Source organism: Indicator indicator, chromosome 31 (genome assembly GCF_027791375.1).
Source record: "Indicator indicator isolate 239-I01 chromosome 31, UM_Iind_1.1, whole genome shotgun sequence".
In the NCBI taxonomy this organism is placed as follows: Eukaryota; Metazoa; Chordata; class Aves; order Piciformes; family Indicatoridae; genus Indicator; species Indicator indicator.
In genome coordinates, this window is record NC_072040.1 from 3457221 (window position 1) to 3480026 (window position 22806).

At 43.2% G+C, this 22806-nt stretch overlaps 1 protein-coding gene across 1 annotated transcript; it reads right to left on the bottom strand.

The window, feature by feature from the left end:
- Positions 1-460: 460 nt before the first annotated feature.
- On the bottom strand, positions 461-21909 carry LOC128977239 (cytochrome P450 7B1). Its single transcript, XM_054394734.1, has 5 exons — positions 21777-21909; positions 12965-13561; positions 12295-12501; positions 5110-5288; positions 461-748 (listed from the first exon to the last, which is right to left on the bottom strand). Exons 2-5 carry the CDS (start codon positions 13539-13541, stop codon positions 461-463), a joined length of 1251 nt encoding a protein of 416 aa, XP_054250709.1. The 5' UTR covers positions 13542-13561; positions 21777-21909.
- Positions 21910-22806: the final 897 nt, after the last annotated feature.

Consider the following 22806-nt stretch of genomic DNA (forward strand, 5'->3'; position numbering starts at 1 on the left):
ACCCCAAGGATCATCTGGTCCAACCTTTCTAGGTGATGGTGGAAAGAGCTGGCCCACCACCCTGGCAAAGCTGAGTCTTGGGGACTCCACTGCTGCCCTTGGGAGATGATTCCAATGTCTGACTGTTCTCATGGTGTAGAATTTTCTTCTGGAGTCCAAAACAACTCCTGCTGAGCTCATGGCCAGGAGCATGAGAGTCCATCTTGCAGGGACATTGGGTTATTGGTCAAACTCTTCTCATCACACCTCATTATTCACAACTCAAAGCAGGACAACTGGAGGTTGCATGTCCCCAACATCTGACATCTACCTCCAGCCTGAGGGCTTCTCTCCTTAGACACAAAGAAGAAGGAGGTAAAAGCAGAGAGGAAAAAGAAAACGTGTCCCAAACCACAAAGCTGAGTGAGGAAACAGGAAGGTGGAGATTAGTAGAAGGCATAGAGGCAGCCACTCACTTCCTTCAGGACCTCAGCTTGTAGCGAAAGGCAATATCAACGTCTGGCAGGAGGATACCGAGGCCCATCCGGCTGTTATCAAGTCTGACAGCTTTGTTTTCTGCTAGTTCCACATCAAAATGAGCCAACAGTAAGAAAAGAAACATCTTCATCTCATTCATTGCCAGGAACCTCCCTGGACACATGCTGATCCCAGAGCCGAAGGGCATGAGGAAGTACTTCAGTTTCCTTCCTGCCTTGTAGAAGGTGGTTTTCTTCTTGCCATTCTCAATGTACCGGTCAAACTTGTACTCCTGGAGGGGAGAGGGAGAGGCAGTGTGAGACCTGAGCAGGCACTGACACCGCTCCCACTGCCTGTGCATCAGGAGCGCTCCCGAGACCCAGAGAATTAGAGAAAGAGGAAGACAAGGAGCTGGCAGCTTCTCCTTTTCAGCTGGCTCCCACAAGTCTCAGTAACTCCCATAGTCTGTGAAGAACACACTCCTCAAATCCACTGACTTAGCTCAGCCCTCTTCCACTGAGCCCCTTCAAACTTCCCTGTCTGCCCACGGAGTGGTTGGGTTGGTATTGATGGTAATTAGATTTTGAGTGCTTGGGAGCAGGGACAATAAAGCTCAGTGGAAGGACAATTTTCTGGTGAAGCAGCATCACCCCTGCTCAGCGTGCTGTGCACAGCATGAACAAGGATGATCTGCCCAATCCTGCATAAATTAATGCCTTGTACCCACCCTGCTCTCCCCAGCTAAGAGCAAAGCCCAACCTTCCTCTGCACCCACTGGTACTAGTTATTTGAAAGCCAGACCTGATGCTTTGCAGGCAATTTTCCCTTTGGTTGGAGAAGGTTGCTGCTTAATTTGCCACATCTGACCTTCAAATGTTTTGCTCCAGAAGCTGTGAGCAAAGCAGGGACAACAACCATCACAAAAAGGGTGCTGTCAAGCCAGGCTTTGAGGTTGGCACCCAAAAACTAAGTCCCATAAAGTGAACATCTTCTAGACTGGTTTCCAGTAGCAGGATCCCTGTTTAGAGATAATTTGTGTTTTTGAATGAAGGAGATCTGGCATCCTCACTCAGTCAACAGCAAATTAACCACTTACAAAATCCTTCTGCATGCTTTGAATAAAAATGACAGACACTTCTTGCTTATGGTCACTCATTAGCATTTGTCCTGCTTTGCATACATCTGCTGTAGCAGCAGCCATTTGGAGCTGACTGGGAACAAGTCAGTCAGACAGAAACCAACCTCAACTGATTAAAAACCCCTACAGCAGAGTGAAAAATGCACAGACACTGATCTGCCTGTCTGAGGGAAGCATCTGAAACCCACCCACTGGAGAGGAAACAGGGGCAGGGGAGGTGGCCAGTGATAAAGGGAATGAGGTGCACTGGAGGGGATGTAACTTTGGGTGGTGAAGAACAGGAGCTTGCTTCTCTAAATTGCAGAGTCCTGGCCTCTCACTTCAAGAAGGACATTGAGGGGCTGGAGCATGTCCAGAGAAGGGCAACAAAGCTGGGGAAGGGTCTGGAGAACAGGGATGGGGAGGAGCAGCTGAGGGACCTGGGAGTGTATAGTCTGGAGAAAAGGAGGCTGAGGGGAGACCTTCTGGTTCTCTACAATTTCCTGAAGGGAGCTTGGAGCCAGGTGGTGGTGAGTCTGTCCTCCCAAGTAACAAGGGATAGGACAAAAGGATGCAGCCTCAAGTTCTGCCAGGGGAGGTTTGGGTTAGACTTGAGGCACAATTTTTTCCCCAAAAAGGTTATCAAGCCCTGGCCCAGGCTGCCCAGGGCAGTGGTGGAATCCTCATCCCTGGAGAGGATTCAAAAGTCCTAGAGATGTGGTGCTGAGTACTATGGTTTGGTGGTGACCTGACAGTGCTGGGTTAATTGATTGGACCTGATGATCTGAAAGGTCTTCCAACCAAAATGACTCTGTGATTTCACAAATGTGATAATCTGTGTTTCCACTAACAAGGACCTCTTTTCATTCTCTTTGAACACCCCAGCCAAATGGAAGCAGCAAGGTTTTTTTCTCCTGGGAAGCTATTGCTCCATCTGAAGCAGCAGAACAACAAATGAAAGCCCAGCATACCACCCCTTCCTTAAAAAGGATTCACTTCCTGAAATGTAAATGCTGCTGGTCTAAAAAAACACAGCTAAATATGAACTGCAATAGCTTAAAAAAGCCATCCAAGCTAACCTTCACCTTGTTGCTTCCACACTTCTACAAGGTGATGGAGCCCTTAGGAAGTGTGGTATGGAACACACAGACACACTGGGTCAACCTTTATACTTCCTTTGTCATCCTAGCAGCCACCTGAGAGCTGTAACTACTTCGAATGAAAAAGAAAAACTCCCCAAAGTGCCATGTCTACAGGTGTTTTGGAACATCTCCAAGGATGGGGACTCCACCACCTCCTTGGGCAGCCTGTTCCAATATCCCTGACCACTCTTGCAGCAAAGAAAGTTTTCCTCATCTCCAACCTAACCCTCCCCTGGTGCAACTTGAAGCCATTTCCTCTCATCCTATTACTTGTTCTGGGGTAGAAGAGAAGAACACTCACATCACTCCAACCTCCTTGTGCAGTGAGTTGCAGAGTGCAATGAGGTCTCCCCTCAGGCTCCTTTTCTCCAGGCTGAACAACCCCAGTTCCCTCACCTGCTCCTCAGAACTGGAGTGAGGATTTAGGGGTTCACTTGATGGAAAAAACTGCCTCAATGATTTAAGCTTTGATGAGTAGAGAAAGAGGTCAACCATGCAGGCTTCCACTTACACAACACAGTGCCAGCACAGAAGATAGCTTGAGCTGAAATTTATGTATCCAGGAGAAAAAGCACTGCTACAAAATTATCTTGTCAAGCTGCCTGTTTTCCCAGGAAAGTTTTCCCTAAATACATGACAAGCTCAAGACTGCACCTTTCAAAAAAATTCATCCTCCATCTCTATCTGATCCCTCAGTAGTCATTGTTGAAGGCACACTGCATATTTTAAGAAGCAAACAGCACAGTGATTTCCCCACTTCTCGAGAGGGCCCATGTGCTGCAATGGATGCACTGCAATGTGTGGATTGCTCATTCACTACCCAGGAGAGAGAAGAGATGAACCAAAGCTGTACTGTGAAAGCTGAGCTGAGCTGATCCTCAGCAGATACACTCAAGCAATGGAAATATGGTAATTATTGGGTGAGGGAGGGGACCCGTTTCTACACTGATGCTTTTTGGTCTAGGACTTAAAACCAACAGATGGACTTTTGACAAATCAATAATGTTCTCCAAAAGAAAGTGTTAAGAGTAAGATGAGAAAAGGCTTTATTTGTTGGTTGTTACTTTCTAAGGACAGAAATATTAATCAACTCTTTAGAATCACAGAATCGTTTCAGTTGGGAAAGGCCTTTAATATCATCAACCACAGCACCATAGAACTGTTGATGTTGGAAGGGAGCTTTGAGATCATCAATCAAAGGATCACAGGATCACAAAATTACAGGATCATAGAATCACAGAACTATTGTGTTTGGAAGAGACCTCTCAGATCATCAAGTCCAACAGCTCACGATCCCACCACCACTGCTAAGCCACTGCCACCAAACCACAGCCCTCAGCACCACTTCCAGGGCTTTTAGATCCCTCCAGGGACAGTGACTCACAATCTCTCTGGACAGCCCCTTCCAACGACTGAGAATCTTTTCTGTGAGGAAATTTTTCCTAATAGCCAACCTGAACTTCCCCCGGCACAACCTGAGGCCATTTCCTCTTGTTCTGTCACTTGTTGCATGTGAGAAGAGACGTGGAATGGATCAGGTAGGAGATGAGGAACGGATCAGGTAGGAGATGAGGAAGAGATGAGCAGAGCTCTTGCCTCTCAGGAAAAGGTGGCATTTAACAGCCTCAGCATCACCCTGGCCCTTCCTCCATAGCACCGTGGCCTGGGGCCACCAACTCCGGGGCAGTAACCCTGCTGAGATGAGGGCCATTCAATTTGCATGCAGGTGGTGCACTTGTGAAGCTGCATGAAGGCTGAGGCAGGGTGGATTAATTTCAAGTCTTTGATATTCATTAACTCCAGCGTCAGAGAAAATACAAGGAGATGACACAATTACCCTGCCAGCTCTGCTGGAGCAACAGCTTTACAGCCTCAAGTTCACAGCACTCAACTAATTGATCAAGAAGGGGTGAATCCCTAGGAAGGGAGGTGAAAAAGCATAAGGCTGAGGGAAGACACTGCTATTAGAGGGCTTCAGGGAGTCAATGATGCTTTGGGGGCACTTAGCTCAATGGCCCACATTATTTGCTATTTAAACCACCTTCTATTATTCAGCCCTCCTTGGGTATCAAATGATCCACTGCCAAACAAAACCCACATTTAGCCTCAAGTTTACGGTGGTCAACCTGTGATTGTCAATTCCTTTCAAAGCAGCAGCAGTCAGTCTCATCACCATATTTCTCTCTTCAGGCCATGAATCCTTTGACCTACAGGGCCCTGGAAAATACATCTGAAAGTAGGAAGATTTGTTCCACAAGAAGGAACAGCATTAAAAAACCTCAAACCACCAAAAACCCTGCAACACAAGAAACCAACCAAGCCCACAGATCACAACAGGCTGGGCTGCTGCTGATGTGCCTGGAGAAGGAAGGGTAGCACCAGCTGGGTCTTTACCTTTGGATCTTCGTAGACCTCAGGGTCCATGTGCAAAATCTGTGGGTAAAGGGCTATCCAATCTCCTTTCCTCAAACCAACTCCTTGATTCCCTTCCAGCTTGAGCACAAAATCCTCCTGGCTGATGCGGATGTTCATGGAGGAGGAGCACATCCGTAAACTCTCATTCAAGGCGCTCTCTGCGATGAAACAAAAGGGGAGGGGAAGGAGGGGGAAAGCATCAGAAATATGGGAGATGACTGGAAGTTATACATGGCTCCAGCTGCTGAGTCTCGACAGGTTTAGTAGGGCAGGCTAAAGGGAAGAAGGGAAAAAAAAAACAAAACAACAACCAACAACCCACAAACCAAACCAAACGTAAAGCAGAGACCAGGAGGAGGCAATAAATAACCCTGCGGGGTCTGTGTGTGTGGAGGGGGGAGGCACCATGCTGAACCTCCCGATGTGATTCTCACTGATGGGGCTGAGCAATCCTGTCGGCTGGAGGCAGCCCTGAGTTTTGGGTGGGAAGTCATTATTCAGTCACCAGGCTGCAAAGGAGGCGATGGAGAGATCCGGAAGCTTTACGCATTTACATCTATTTTTGGAGGCTGCAAGTAAATACCAGTGAAAGCATCCATGGAGCTGGTTTCACTTGCCTCCTGAAAACCATTGGGAGTAATGACAGGAGTAAAGGTTAGGAAAATCAGCTCACTTGGGAATTCTGTGGTCATCCTGAGGAATTTCAAATGTGTTTCTTTGCCTTTGGATGCTCTAGACAGCCAGGTGATAGCGTCTGCTGTGGTCAAAGGGAATGAAAGCAATTCATTGCTTGCCTGCTAATTTGAAGAGTGAAAGCCACTTATAACTGACCAAGAGAAACAAACCCTAGTCCTTCCAGGCTATGGAAAGCAAGATTTCTGTCTCTACCATCACATCCTGGAAGGCTCCAGAAGCTGAATGTCCTTGCTTCCCCAGTGGCCTTCACCTTTTGCTCCTAGCACGACAGATTTTATGGCTAATTTCCGGCAATTTATCCTGGCAGTTTGAGGAGGAATTCCTTTGGGAATAATATGCATAATTTGCATAAATCATTCTGATAGCATGTATATCAGCATGTAGCTCCTGTCTAGGGCTGCATCTCTCACTTAGTAATCAAAACTGACTCTTTCTCCCCCAGCCTGGACGGGTGCTGTTAGATGTGACCGAAGTCCCTGTAGTCATCGGTGTGACAAACGGCCTAAACCAGGGTTTCATCTGCAACCAGCAATCCATTTGTGTCTGCAGTTCTGCTCTGCGATATCAAATAAACCTCCTTTAAGTGGTCACCGAGGTGCTGTAACCACCCAGCCCCAAAGGTCCGTTTATTAGAGGCAAGGAGCTACCCGGCATAGACGCCTCTGACAAAAAACCCTGAATAAATAAATAAATAATAAAGATGATAACAAATGGTCTTTCACTAAAAATTAAATCTGGTGCAGCATGCATAGCAAATAAAGTGGCCCTGGATGCTTTCTTGCAGGAGGTTTTTCCTTAAGCATGCATTTGTCTAAAGAAATGAGGCTGCGGTCAGCGCTGTGTGGCCGGCGCGGTGATTCAATGTGACGTACAGTGAGGCTGTGCATATTCTTTTGGACTGCCTTCGTTACTATAATCAGGCAGAGTCAAATCGGCTTGTTGGTGACGAAGCCAGAAAAGAACCCTGGTTCCAGAAGATGGCCTCTGCTGCGGATAGCCACAAGGCACCTGACACGATAGATTTCAACTGGCAGCGCTCCGGCAACCAAAGTTTCCACGCTCCAAAGGATGGGCCCAACCTCCTGCTCCTAGACCGATGTCAACAGAGCTGGTAGTTCCAGCTGGAGATGGTGGTGATACACTGCCATGGGTTCAGCCCCTAAAGCTGGACATGCATGGAGAGGAAATGAGGAAAAGGGAAGAAGAGGGGGCAAAACCAAAGAGAAACAATTAGTAAAGATGAGAAATAATTAGTAACACAATGAGGGACAACTAGTAACGCAATGAGACAACTAGTAACATGATGAGACAACTAGTAACACAATGAAAGACAACTAGTAACACGATGAGACAACTAGTAACACAATGAAAGACAACTAGTAACACGAGAACTAGTAATGCTATGAGACAACTAGTAATATGAGACAACTAGTAACACAATGAGATGCAACTAGTAACATGAAACAACAGATGAGACAACTAGTAGCACAATGAGACACAATTAGTAGCACAATGAGAACAGTCAGACATTGGAATCATCTCCCAAAGGCAGCAGTGGATTCCCCTCCACTGGGCAGTTTTCAGACTCAGCTTGACAGGGTGCTGGGCCAGCTCATTTCAGCTACTCTATCCCCTAGAAAAGTTGGACCAGATGATCCTTGGGGTCCCTTCCAACCTGGCATTCTATGAAATAATTATTAAAGAAGAGAAATAATTGGCAAAGCAGTGCTGTGAAAGAGCAGGTTGATGTTTAAGCACCCAGGCGACATGGGTCACGTCGTATCGGCAGCCACCCTCCCGGGAAGCACAGCATTCCCTGCCTGCTGCCGGATCCCAAATGACAATTGGGCAGCACATCTTGGGCAGAAGTTAATCACAATAATGGAGCACAAAGTGGTCAGATCGTAAATGACAAATCTGTTTTCCCTTCCAGTACCAGCTCTGGGTGGAAGGCAAGCTTGGCTCTCGCTCTGAGCGCTCATGCCGATAATCATTAGATGACAAAAGTAATGAGTCACATTATGACCAACAAAGGAGAATGAAGCTCTGATGGCTTTTGCAGGCTGGCGTTAGCAACTCACAACAACAACAAAAAAATACAGTTGGCTTTCCACAAACGCTGGGAGTTCTGCGTGGAGAGGAATGACAACTGCACAATAAAAAGCTCAGCCTCTCCTCGCAGTTGTCATAGTTCAGCAGACACCAGCCCCGCTCGCTGACAGACCAGCTGGGGAGCTTGGGAGACCTTCCATGCTGCACCGCGAGGTCCAGTAAATTATCCAGCGCGGGAGAGCAACATCTGTTTCTGTGCTTGTGCCGAACAAACAAGGCAATTTAAGGCATACCAAGGGATAACCAAGCAGCAAATGAACATGACCCTCATTTTTAGTTTTTTGATTTTTTTTTTAGTGTATTTTTCCCCCCTCCTCCCCTTCTTACACACACGAGATGCTAAACTTCGCTGTGCGAGCGGCTCCATCAAGAAGCCAGGCTGTTGTTTGATAAGGTGTTGTCAGAGAGATTTTACATCTCTTGTAGACAGAGAGAGAGAGAGAGAAGGGAGGGGGGTTAAAAAAGAAAAAAGAGAGAGGGAGATATCTCTCATAGTATTGTTATTCTTAGAATCCTCCCACTTCTCTCTCTGTTTCTCTTATACTAAAGCTAGCACTCAGCTTTCCAATTCATTCTAGATTTTTTTGTTAAATTTTTTTCCCCCTTGGTCTCCTTAAAACTGTTTCAATATACTTATAAATATTCAGTCTTTAAACCCTAATTTGCTATACTTAGTTCACATGCCTTCAAGCATTTGTCTTCCAATTTCCACTGAATAAATGCGTACTAATGAGAAATAGAGCAAGCTGCTGAGGCAAAGCTGGGTGACTTGAGCCTGGCCTGCCACCAGCTTGTGATAGGCAGGCAAATTGAGTTAAAATGAAAAGTCTTGTCAGCTGAAATACAACATGGTAGCCAAACAGCAAGCTGTCAATCATCCAGCCAAAACAAGGGACTGCAGGTAATAAAAGGTCATTGTGAATCACAAGTGCATTTTGGCTTCCGTGGGCAAGTTAATTTTAATTAAACATGATCTCTTATCTGGAAATGTTTTATAAAACTTATTGTGCATAATGGGTTGTTAATTTTACAGTAATGCAGAGCAGGTAATAGGGTCCTGCAATTATTAGAGTGCATTGTAGGAGAGCAGCTATTGAGTATGCAAATATTTAAAGGAGGAGGGGAAGTCAATCACCCATGGGCATCACGGTGTGCCAACACAAACCATGCTCTGAAACAAGCACATTTGTACTCAGAACTAAATGCAGCTGCCCAGCCCATTCCAGCAATCATAGAATCCTAGAATGGTTTGGGTTGGAAGGACCTTAAAGATAATCCAGTTCCAAACCCCTGACATGGGCAGGGACACCTCCCACCAGCCCAGGTTGCTCAAGGTCTCATCCAACCTGGCTTTGAACACCTTCAGGGAGCGGGCATCCATAACCCTCCCTGGCTAGCCTGCTCCAGTGTCTCACCACCCTCACTGTCAAGAATTTCTTCCTAATATCCAGTCTAAACCTCCCTTTTTCCATCTTAAATCCATTCCCTTTCATCCTATCACAACAAGCCCTTGTAAAAAGCAAAACATTTTCCTTTCTCTCAACCCAACCAAGGATTTTAATGCCTAGCATTTGGGTTATGACTGTGTGCTCTCTATGAGCTGGTTTGGGGTTTCTTGTGTGCAAAAGCATTTCTCAAGCTGTGCTCTTTTCACAGGAAATATCCAGGATTCATCAATGACCCGGGGCAAGAATATTTTATGGGATAAACGGATGGACTAATACTAAACAAATGAACTGACTAAACATGCACTGAGGGGATCTCTGCTTTACCCTTTGCATTTGCATTCTAACCATCACAGACCACATCAGAGCTCTGCTGTGAGCCAGAAGGACTAATAATGGATGTCCCTCTGCACAAACACACAAACATGGGGGTTTGTCTTACCTAGACATGCCCCAGAAATGCCAACAAAAAACCAATAAAGCAACAATCAGGGCTTAAATTTGCTGGTTTTGCTGTGGGTTAAAAATCTTTCTTACAAAATTTTAATACAGAATCATAGAATGGTAGGGGTTGGAAGTGATCTCTGAAGACAATCAAGTCCAAGCCCCCTGCAAGAGCAGGATCACCTAAAGCTGATCACAGAGGAACACATCCAGGCCAGCCCTGAAAGCCTCCAGAGACCGTACTTTGAATTTAGAAGTAAATCAGGCCATGTTGTTCCCTAAAGCCAAAGAGTCTGACCATAAGAACAATGTTTCTGAGAAAGGCTTTTCAGCAATCCTTGCTTGTTCTCCATAGCATGAGGAATCCAAAAAAAGGCTCTTGTTAAGAGCAGGCCAAAAAGAGGACAGAGAATGGGAGCGCTTAAAACAGGAGAAGGAGATGACAAGGTGATGACTGCACGAGGATCCCACCTGGTCTGCTCTACTCGAGAGCAGGGACACAAACCCTGGGTTCCTATGCTTTGGACTAGAATAAGAAAAGCTCCATCTTGGAGGCTGGGGGTCAAGGGCAGTGCTGGCCACAGCCTTCCTGTGACATGGGGATGCTTGGTGGTCAACCATCAGCTGAGACCTTTGTCCCTTCTACGCAGTGATTAACAAAACATCCCTTGCCACTGAAGCATGACTTCAATTCTCTTAAGGTACAGATTTCTTTTCTATATTATTATTTTATGGGACAGTATCCAGCCCTTTATGACTTAAGTGCCAGAAGAATTGAAACCCGGCTTCTCTTCCTAGCCCATTACGCTTAACGTGGCTATAAAACCTAAGAGAAGCGTTACAAGGCTACTGCCAGGCAGGACGTGGCACCTGCCCCTCAGCACACAAATCAAACGTGACCAGGGTGCTGCAGGATTTCCAGGAGCAGCAGAGGAACGACACAGTTAATGTTTGAAATTCTTCAGGCCATTTTACCTGGTTTTAGTGAAGGACAAGCTTTGATTTTCCTTATTCCTACACTTCTGGGGTGCCTTTTTTGTTATCTTTTTTTTCCTCCTTTAATTTTTAAAATTATTTTCCCCTTTTTTCTTTTCCCTTTAATTTTTCCCTTTAATTCTTTTCCTTTCAGTTTTTCTTTCTTTTTTCTCTATTTTTTAGTTTAATTTTTTATTTTCTATTACTTTCCTTTTTCCCCCCTTCATTTTTTTCCTTTCTTTTCCCTTTCATTTGCCTCCCTTTTTTTCCTTTTATCTTTTTCCCTTTTTTTTTCCATTTTTCCCTTTAACTTTTTCCTTTCAGTTTTTCTTGCTTCTTTTCCTCTAATGTTTTTTCTTTCATTTACTTTCCTTTTCCCTTCTTTTTTTCTTTTCTTCCCCCCCCCTTTCTTCTTCCTTTCTTCTTTTTCTTTTTATTTTTCTTTCCTTCTTTTTTTTCATTTTTTTGTTCCTTTCTTGATTTTTTTTTAAACTTTCATTTTTGTCCCATCCCTGGAAGCATTCTATGTCAGGTTGTCCAAGGTTAATTTTTGTGGGATGCTAAGTGGTACAGGATCCAAACCACAGTCAACCAAAATATCCAAAACCTATGGATAAGGCACCTGTTGTTAAACTGAAAGTGATGTGATGTTAATTTGCAGCTTAAAGGAGACCTATCAGAAAGATGAGGACAGTCTCTTCAGCAGGGCCTGTTGTGACAGGACAAGGGGAGACACTTTGAAAATAAAAGAGGGAGACTTAGAATAGAGGGAAGGAAGAAATTCTGTACAGTGAGGGTGGTAAGACACTGGCTGGGTTGCCTAGAAAGGTGGGAGATGTCCAATTCTTGGAACCATCCCAGGTCAGGTTGTCCAGGGCTCTGAGCAAGCTTTCCTAGTTGCAGACATCCCTGCCGACTGCAGAGGGGTTGGACTGGATGACCTTGAAAAGTCCCTCCCAAACCAAACTCTTCAATGACTTCATGACTCTGCTGTGCAAAGCTTTACCTTTGGAGGCATCACTCAACGGGAGCTTGCTTCTGAACTCTTTTTGTGAGAGAGAAAATTAAAAAACCCCAACATTTGCAGTTTAACCACATTATCCCACTTTAATTTCAGGACAGGGTCTTTCTTGGCAGTGCTGTCCAGAAGTATTTGAAATGCATCACCACTTGGGCAGATGCTCAGAATCAAACAACTTAATAGGCATCAACTTTTTTTTTTTTCTTTTTTTGGTGAAATCATTGGGAGGCTCCGGCGTAGCCCCTCGCATACCTTGCAGAGTTAATTACCTAGGCTTTAATGTTTACATGCAACGAGAGTACCTCCAGCTCCAAACTACATAATTTATAATTGATGTAAATGGGTGTTATTATGTCAATTAGGCAGCTGTGTCCTCCACCTTCTCAGTAAACAGAAATGAGTGATAAACCCAGTTTGCTGGGGGAGAGGCTCTTCTTCTCCCTCTTCCCTAGCAGATCAAAAATAAATTACCCAGGTAGACCAGGTTGTCCAATTGTTCTCTGGTGAGGTGGATGTGATCCATGGGGCCTCTCTCCTGACCTGTTGACTGCAGCAAATGGTCAATCTCGTCACGCACCGCTGCCAGAGCTTCTGGGTGCCTCAGAAGGTAATACATAGCCCAGAATGTAGCTGGAATTGTGTTTCCCACAGAGGCCCACAGGAAGGCAAAATGATGTGCTGGGAGAAAATAAGTGAAAAGGAAGATTAATAGCGTTTATTACACTGATTAGATTTGCAGTGTGCTAATTAAAAGATGTTAGGACACAGACCCAGCCAAGGATCAGTGAATGCTAATGAGGACCAATAGGCTTCTGAAGTCTAATTTTCTGCTTAATGAGAATAGTTTGAAATGTAATGTTGAAGGGGGGGGGGAAGGCTGGAGGGGGGGAGAAGGGGAGGAAATGCAGCTCAGTTATAATCTTTCTCATTATCACCATTAAGTATCTTGTTTTACCACCTCAGCACAAAAAAAAAAAAAAATCAATTATCATAGAGAGGTTGTTTCAGAGTAAAACATTTTATCATTAGCCAATTAGAAAGAACATAAAAAAATTTCAAGGTCGCCATTTTGCCTTTTTATTTCAAAGGTCTCTAGTAAATTATTTTATTTGAGACAAGCAATCATTCATAAGTTTCCTACCTGCTTTGTCATAATCTCCCAGCAGCTCATATTTCTCGAATATATCTTGTCTGGCTTGGACCACTTTTGACCCTCCCAGCCATTTGGTCATGTTCTGAAGTAAAAAATGATGTATAAGCTCCTTCCGAACCTTCTTGGTAGCTCCTAGCAACTCGATTGGTATGTTTGCAGCTAAATAGGGAAAGCTGGCATCAAACTTGATAAATTTGTCTCTGATTTCACTAATAACTTTGTGGCCATCTGCAGCAGGAACTCTTCCATACAGTGTTACAAAACTGGCTTCAAACATTACAGAGCAGCAGAATTTGTACATTTTTTCTGTTTCCCAATCTGTTGCTTTTGAGCACTTCCATTCAAATATATCCTGGAGATTTGTCATCATGTGGTCAGAGATGATATCCAAAGGCTTGCCTTGGAGGTACTGGTAGATCCTGTGCAGGTTTTCCTTCAGGTCTGGGAAGTTTCCATTCGACAAGGCTGGGTAGTCAAATGTTTTGGAAGCCATTTTATCTGCAAATTCATGGAATTCCAGCTGCTTGCTGTTCCGGATGACATGGACGTATTGAAACGGGTCCATGATAAAGGTGATGTATCTACCTGTAAGAGCAGGAAGGAAAACAAAACAGACACACAGACACTCTTATAACCTCGTGACACTTTCAGAAGGAGCCACCGAAAAGAAGCCAAAGCCTGGGGAAAAAAAAACCACCTGTGGAAAACCCCCAAAGATCTCAAAGAAATCTAAAAAGCAGAATCATTGAATCACAGAAACGTTTTGGCTGGAAAAGATCTCCAAGATCATTGAGTCCAACCTTCAACCTAAGACCACCATGGCCATTAAACCAGAGATTCATAAAAGTGTTTTGGTTGGAAAAGACCTCCAAGATCACTGAATCCAACCACTAACCTAAGAAACCTTTACTCTTTATAGGTGATTCCCCTGTTAAGTCTTAACTGAGTGTTCCTGATTCTTAACTTGGATGGAGAAGTCTATTACACACCTACTGTGAAATATCATAGAATCATGGACTGGTCTGAGTTGGAAGGGACATGTAAAGCTCATCTGGTCCAACCCCACTGCAGTGAGCAGGGACATCATTGTTGAGACATTCAAGGTCAAACTTGATGGGGGCCTGAGCAACCTGATGTAGTTGGAGATGTCCCTTCTCACTGCAAGGGTGTTGGACAAGATGATCTTCAAGAGCCTCTTCCAACCCAGTGCATTCTGTGTGGTTCTGTGATTTGCAACTAGAACAGGTTGCTCAGAGCTCCAAACAACCTGACCTGGAATGGTTCCAGGGATGGGACACTTCTCACTTCTCTGGGCAGCCTGGCCCAGTGTCTTGCCTTTCCCACTCAGGAGAACAGCAAAGCTTCTGGCATCTCCAGTCTCATTCTGTCTCACTGAAGGGACAAACCTCCTTTGAATTTAGTGGGAACACCACAACTTAACCAAGGCCCAAATCTGGCTCTGTGACAGATGTCCTGAGATGAAGTAGTCACTAGCACTAAAAATGTCAACAAGTATCCATGGTTACCACACAGTGACAGTTGAATTATCACTGTCACACCACACTCTGACTTGTGCATCCAAACAGGGCTCTGTGGGTAAAGCTGGGGGCACTCTGCAATTCACAGCTGCTGTCATTTCCTCCCCAGTTACAACCACTGCAAGCTCAGTGAACCAGGTTGCCCAGGGAGGTTGTAGGTGCCCTCTCCCTGGAGGTGTTCAAGGCCAGGCTGGATGAGGTCTTGAGCAACCTGGGCTGGTGGGAGGTGTCCCTGCCCATGGCAGGGGGTCAGAATTGGATGATCTCGAAGGTTCCTTCCAACTCAAACCATTCTATGAATCTCTGAACCAGTCAAGAAACACAATGAACAAAGTGAGAGAGAGCTTGACTCCCTTTTTTTGTCAACAGCGTTTTTAAGGTACTGTAGAGTTAGCTTCACTGTAACAATACACCAGTGATGTAAATTAATATTTGAGGACTAAATATATCAAGAAATCAGGTGGTAAAAGAGCTCCTGAATTCCCAGTCCTCTTTTCCAGGCATTTCTTCTTTCTCATACCCCCAAGTAGTAATGTAACAGTAGTGGTGGGATTGTGAACTCTAGGTGACTGTTTGGACTGGATGATCTCAAAAGTCTCTTCCAACCTCAACAGTTCTATGATTCTATGAGGCTGACAGGAATTTCATAGAATGGCTTAGGATGAAAGAGACCTTAGAGATCATCTGATCCAACCTCCCTCCCATGGGCAGGGACAGCTCTCAATTTTCAGTCTCAACCTCCACAGGATCTTTGTTAGGAGTCCTGGAATTCACAGATTCACAGAATGGTTTGGGTTGGAGAAGACCTTAAAGATCATCCAGTTCTAACTCCCTGCCATGGGCAAGGACACCACCTCCCTCCAGCCCAGCTTGCTCAAGGTCTCATCCAGCCTCTAGGAGGGGACATCCACAACCTCCCTAGGCAACCTGTTCCAGTGTCTCCACACCCTCAGTGGGAAAAATTTCTTCTTGATCCCCAGTCTCAATCTGCCCTCCTCAAGAATTCCTCTCTCTTCCCATCTTTCCCCCACTGCCATGCTCTTTATCAAGGCCACCATCTTTGCGATCAAAGCTTGGAAAGAATGCCTCATTGGAGCAATTTTTAATAACTAGATTTGGAGTGTTATTAACCCTAAAGATGAAAGCTGGCTTCCTAACTTTGCCTTTGTACAGGATAAACAATTTAAGTTAAGATTTTTTAATTAATATTAATTTAAACCATCTGTCCACCATCTGCTTATTTCTGATGCAAAAAAAAAAAAAACAAAACCAAAAAACCCCAACAACCTAAAAATGTGAGTTTCTTTGTGATCTTTAATCAGACACTTAGCAAATTCAGACACACTAATTCTTAGGGTTTTTTTCTTTTTTGAAGTCAGGAAATTATTTCCAGCAAACCAGTTTTCAGACAGACAATTTTAGCAATCATTTGAAATAAAAATTCATAATTTGGGGAGAGGGGAAAAAACCCCAAACCCATCTCTGAGAAACATGACTGTCACAGATCCCCATTTTTTATTATTTTCATCAGGTCTCTGGTAGCAAAAAGTAAGTGTGTACTCAAACAGAATTCATTTTGTAGAAGCAATTCCAGGCTCCACATCCCTGCAAGTCAACAATTTCTAGAGAAACACCGAAAGCAAAGATTTTTGTCACTGCATTTAGCAGAGGTCGGTAGAGGCAGGAAGGTGGAAGCCCTCTCGAACAAAGGCACCTTGTTTATATACCTCACCCAGCATCTAATTTTAGGTCTTTGAATTAGGAAAAAAAAAAAGGCACCAAAATGTAGCTCTAATTAAGTGCAGTTAGTGAAGTTGTTGTTGTGAGGGTGGGTACAGGAGGCTTTAGCAATCACAGCCATCCGCAGATGCACTGTGCTGCCACACCAGTTCAGCCCAGTCCCTGCCACACAAGAACAGATTGCTAATTACAAAACCATGCCCCAACACCTCCTCTCCCCTTGAACAGCAAAGATCCAAACTGGAACAAACTTTCTCACCTCCAATTAGGATTTGCAGTCCTCTGACTGTTCAATATGCTCCTGAATTTTTTGCTTTTTTGGAGCCCTTGCTCTTCCCACTCATGGTCCCTAGTGGGGTCAGAGAGCAACGAATGGAAATCTTCCCTGAAGGTTCCAGGTATTAGTTGGTGTTTTAGGGCACATCACACGCTCCACACATCAGGTAGCCTTAAATATTGAAGGTATTTATACAGAAACCACTGGGGATCAAGTTTTTTCCTGGTTAGATTGCAAAAAAATTCTTCCACACAAAAAACGAAGTCTGTGCAGAAGTGTCACACTCCAGATCCCAACAGCTGAAGTCACTGAAGTGACCTCCTAAAGCTTCCAGTTATTATTTGCTATTTTAAAAAGCAGCTGGCCCCCTTCCATGCCTTTCCACCGCAGCTGATACCATGGACTAGCTCTTCAAAGTAGCCTTTTCTAAAAGCAACCCAAAAGCTTGATGCCTCCAAAGAGGAGGCTTACCACAAGCTACACACATCAGGAAGTTTTAAGTGTTGAAGGTATTTCTACAGGAACCACTGGGGACTAAGTTTTTTCCTTGATAGATTGTGTAAAGTGCTTCCACACAAAAAATTAAGTGGACATGCCCATGCAGAAATGTCACACTCCAAATCCCAGTGGTTGTAGTCACTGAGCTGCTTGACTTAGCAGTATGGAAGCAAACCAAAGGAAAGACTATCTCCTTGTTTCTGCAGGCAAGCCCTTGGATTTTGCCTTCAAATGCTGGCTACAGAGATTTGGTACTTCCACATCCCCGCCTTCAGCCTGCAATTACACCCATGCTGCAAATAGCCTGGTTATCTCCATTTAGTTTCTCCTCTCAAGAGGAGATTGATGTGAAAAATATGAAAATTGTCAGCTTTGGTAAATCCCAGCAGAGAAGGCAGTACTTGTATGAGAGTTAAGAAATTACTCTGATAAAGAATTCTGGAGCTTTTTAATGCTAATGAAGAAGGACAAGCATTTCAGATGGCGTCTAATGATGGATGCTGTTTGGGTAATGCTTGCTTTGGCTTGGGTTGGTAAGGAGTTGAAGGACAAGTGGCAGGTTGTGCCAAAGGAGGCTCAGGTTGGATATTAGGAAAAATTTCTTCCTGGAAAGGGTTCTCAGGCACTGGAAAAGGCTGCCCAGGGCGGTGGTGGAGTCACCATTCCTGGAAGGATTTTTAAAGATGAATAGATGTGGTCCTGAGGGTTTAGTGGCAGCAGTTTATGACTGGTGGTGGGACTGTGAGCTCTAGGCAAGTGGTTGCACTTGATGATCTCAAAGGTCTCTTCCAAGCTCAACAGTTCTGTGATTCTATGATAATTACCTTTTTCCTAAGAGAGGAGAAAAGGATATGTCTAAAAGAAGAGGATGACTTAGCAGCAGCGTTCCAACAGCGTGCTTGGCAAAAACCCCGACACGCTGCCATTGGAAGCTGAGTTAAGTCTCAGAGCGTGTTTTTAAGGTTCCTGACAGCTTGTCAGGCAAAGGAGACAACCTCTAATCCCCAAAAAACAACAACAAAACCATCCTGAGCTCCTTAGCTTCTTCCCTAGCCCACGCTGCCGACCTTCATGAGCAGAGAGGTTGGCTTGGGAGGTACGAGCATCGCAATGCTGCAGACTCTCCCTCTCTTTCCCCTCCTTATTCCTTTTTTTTTTTTTTTTTTTTTTTTTTAGGACTCCTGCCTTTATGTAATCGTCCTCTTATTAGGGAGATTCTGCTGAACTGCTGACAATGATGTACAGTGGTGCTGCGCTGGCCTGACGTCCGGGGAAAACGATTCTGCTGCACCACCACACAAAACCAATTAGAGAACTATTTTCTGCGACAGGTCAGGAATTTACATTGTTTCTCATGGAAAGATGTGCTTTTTAATTTCTTTATTAAGATGACATCCACGTCCCTTGAGACTTTTAAGGATGACAATCATTTGCTCATCAGCTGGGAAAGTACAATCAGCGAAATCGCGTTGCCGGTACGGGGCAGCGCCGGAAACTCCCGAGCATCGTTCTGCATTTTCCAAATGAACTAGTTTGAGAACCAATAATTAGAGCAATATATATTGATAGAATTTTTTGACAGGCCCTTTAGACTCCAGCCAGGGGGGTTAGGTAATGATAGTCCACACAGAGCAGGCTACGCTCTGCCTGCCGCACATGCAAACATCATTTGTCAAATGCCTAAGAGACAGAGAAATCCTGGAGGGTCTTGGTGCAGGACATGAGGAAGGACTAACTAGCTTCAGAATCTCCCTTGACTTGGGGCTGACAGACTGTTTCTCCTCAGTGGAATCTTAACAATCAGTATTTTATAACAAAAAAAAAAAAAAAAAAAGACCAAACAAAACCCACAAAAATCCCCACAAACACACACACACAAAAGCAAGAAGAGAACTTGAAGTGATCTCTGTGTTCTGACAAACAACACAAAGTCAAAGGTTTCCCAGCAGAAGGCTGAAATCATACCCAGAACTCACCCCATTTCCCTCCCTCTTTAGCAAGGAAAGCTTCCTCAAAAGCCCCAAAGATGGGGGAGACGAAGCTGGAATGGAATTTTGTTTAGCGTGCAAACAGAATTTTGTGCAACCAAACTCCAGCCCTGGATTGCTTAAACACACAAATCTCTAAACATAATAGAAAGGAATAAATATTTGATTAAACACTCTAAGGGAAATTCTCTCTGCTTTTATGATATCAGGCAGCCTCTGAATTCTAATTATCCAACTGTATTTGTAAGAAACCACAATTAGATATAGTGTGTGAATGCACCTTGATAAATAGTAATAAAAAAAGACTATTTCAACAAAAATTTGGCTTCTGATGTTTCAAATTCCTTTTCAAGATGGAAAAAACCCAAACCCTGAGCATACCAATTCCCAAAGAAAAAAAATCCATAATAGATTAAAAAAAAAAAAAACCACAAAAATTCACACATTTAATATCAGCAAAAATGCTCTTCCAAAGGAAAAAAAATGGTAAGAGAAAGAAAGTTTTTATTAATTAAACATCCTGCTTTTAATTTAATTAATTGACTTTCGAAGAAAAGAATATATTTTTTTTTTTAATTGCAAAATATTAGTTAGGTGGAAATAAAAAGCTTAAAGCTGCTGCCATGGAATTACACAGCAAGTTTTGTGTGTTTATTGGCAGGTAATGCTGCTGCCAGGGAATTACACAGCAAACTTTCTATTTTTATTGGTAGCTAACACCAATTCCATGGAATTACACAGCAAGCTTTGTATTTTTATTGGTAGCTAACACCAATTCCATGGAATTACACAGCAAGCTTTGTATTTTTATTGGTAGCTAACACCAATGCCATGGAATGACAGAGCAAAACTTTGTTATTTTTATTGGCAGCTAATATTAATACCATGGAATTACATAGCAAGTTTTATGCATTTATTGGCAGCTAATACTACTGCCATGGAATTACACAGCAAACTTTCTATTTTTATTGGAAGCTAATAGTAAAACCATGGAATTACACAGCAAAACTTTGTTATCTTTATTGGCAGCTAATACTACTGCTGTGGAATTCCACAGCAAGCTTGCTATTTTCGGTGGCAGCTCCCTAAAAATCCAAAGCTAGCTGAAAACAAGGCAGGCTTAAGTCTGAGGTGGGTGATTTGAATGAGGCTACCAGCATGTAAAGGGGTGTTAAGATTCACCAGCTTCACAGTTTGCCTTTCTCTGAACAGAGCAAAACCACAGCATGTTAGGGATTGGAAGGGACCTCGAAAGATCATCCAGTCCAACTCTCCTGCCAGAGCAGGATCACTTATTGGGATGCAGAAATCTTCATTTTTCAGATTCATTTATAGGTGAGACTGGATTTTAATTCGATTTCAGCCAAAATAAATGTACCTATAGGGAATGTTATGGTTAGGAGCTGGTAGTATAATTATAAACTCATCACAGGGAAGTATAAATTGATAGACTGAAGTTTCATTCAAGAATCCAGTTTCATTCTGTGGGTTGGTTGGGTTTTTTTCCCCCCTCTTCTTCAGTGAAGTGTGGATGTGAACTCACTCCCCTGTTTGTGTTGGAGCTGGTGTAGTAGTACTGCAGCTCTAAATACAGCAAGCAGCAAGGTTAGCTCAGGCTTTATTATATTGTTATTTTCAGCCAGCATGAGCAGAGAGAGAGAGGCTGGCAAGGGGAAGTTTCTGTGTTCCAGTCCTGATTGTATCACTGAGTCAATGTGTCATTCATTCCCTTGTGTTCCTGTCAACCAGTTGTAAAAAATGTGTGAGAACATATTCGGCACTTTTTTTTCCCCCCTTCTCTCTGAAGTGTTTTCTAAATTTAAGCTGATATTTTTCTGTGCAGTGTCAAGATGATGTTAGTTCTCCCTTCTTTAAGAGAAGGGGGGGAAAAAAAAGTCACAATACATAATGATAGACAATTAAACATGCTGGCAAAAATCTCTGCTCCTGCATTACCTACCTTCAAATTCTGTGTCCACACAGACCTGGATGTAAATCCACATTGTTACACCCTGTGGATATTTATTCTGCACACAGCATAGGAATTTAAGTGACTTTATTACCCTCTTCTACACACACAAAAGAAGGTTTTGGAGATTTATTCTGCACACAAGTGAATTGAAGTAATTTTTTGCTACACTAAAAAAGAAGGTTTGGAGTATTTATTCTGCACACCAGAAGAGATTTTAAGTAATTTTTATTACACTAAAAAAAGGGTTTGAGTATTTATTCTGCATACCAGAAGTGAATTTAAGTCATTTTTATTACACTAAAAAAGGTTTTTGGTATTTATTCTGCACACAAGTGAATGTAAGTAATATTTATTACACTAAAAAAAAAAAAGTTTGGGGTTTTTATTCTGCACACCAGAAGTGAATTTAAGTCATTCTTATTACATTAAAAAAATGTTTGGGACATTTATTCTGCACACAAGTTAAGTAATTTTTATTACACTAAAAAAAAATCCCTTTTGGATATTTATTCTGTATACCAGAAGTGAATTTAAGTAATTTTATTACTCTGTGCTGTGAATTTAAGTAATTTCATTGTCCAGTGCTACACAAAAAATGTTTTTGGACATTTATTCTACACATCCCAAGTGAATTTAAGTCATTTTGATTACACACACAAGAAAGGTTTTTTCCTTAAGGAAGATTTTAAACTAAACATTTTGATTCCTACTGAATTTGACTGATGGAAAAAAACCCAAACCAAACTAAACTCCACAACCCCAAGAGAAGTACTGAAATATTTCTCACCAGCAATGTGTACAGTGAAAATATCTCCCAGTTTCTTTTGCTGATCCAGTAAGAATTTGAAAGCATCCTTCCTAAAAATCAAAGCCTTCCCAAGGTAAGGAATCCAGCCATTTATTAGTGGGGGCTCTCCAGTTTTCCTGTTAAAAACAGACACAAAAAAACCCACAACATAAAATCAATCATCAGGGATTACCTTTGCCATGAGAGCCACTTCATCTTTCCATCTAATTCTACATCGGTCTCAGACCCCCACCACCTACACAAATAATTCTTGCCTGTGTATAGTCTGCTGTACAGAAAGTTCTCCAGCAGGTTAAATCCAATCACACCTCTGGGCACAGGAAGGTGGTGATTAAGAAAAAGAAGGGGGGAAAAGAAAAAAATAATCAGGGAGAGAAATTGAGATGCTTTTAACCACAGGTCACCCCGTTCCTGCCATCCAGTTAGACAGAGAAGCGACGGCAGGCAGAAGAGCTCCCAGCAAAGAGTCCTCTCCCTCCCAATGTTTGGTGTGTCAGGAGAAGATGGATCAGAAGGCAATGGTGACAGATTCAGGTAAATAGGACACTGACAGACCACACAAAACAACCAAGGCTCACAGAGAACCTGGGAAGAGTTTGGGTTTGGCAGCATGCAGACCAGCTATGATTCTAAGTATCCTTAAAACACAGAATGGTAACAAGAGATGAAACTAACCAAGGAAAATACAGAGTGGTGCAGGGGATGATCTAAATATCTTTAAAATACAGAATGGTAACAGGGGATGACTCTGATCAAACATCTCGAGAATACAGAATAGTAACAAGGGATGAAACTAACTAAATATCCTTAAAATGCAGAACGGTAACAGGGAATGATTCTAACTATCCTTAAAATACAGACTGGCAACAGGGAATGATTCTAACTAAATATCCTTAAAATACAGACTGGTAACAGGGAATGATTCTAACTAAATATCCTTAAAATACAGACTGGTAACAGGGAATGATTCTAACTAAATATCCTTAAAATACAGACTGGTAACAGGGAA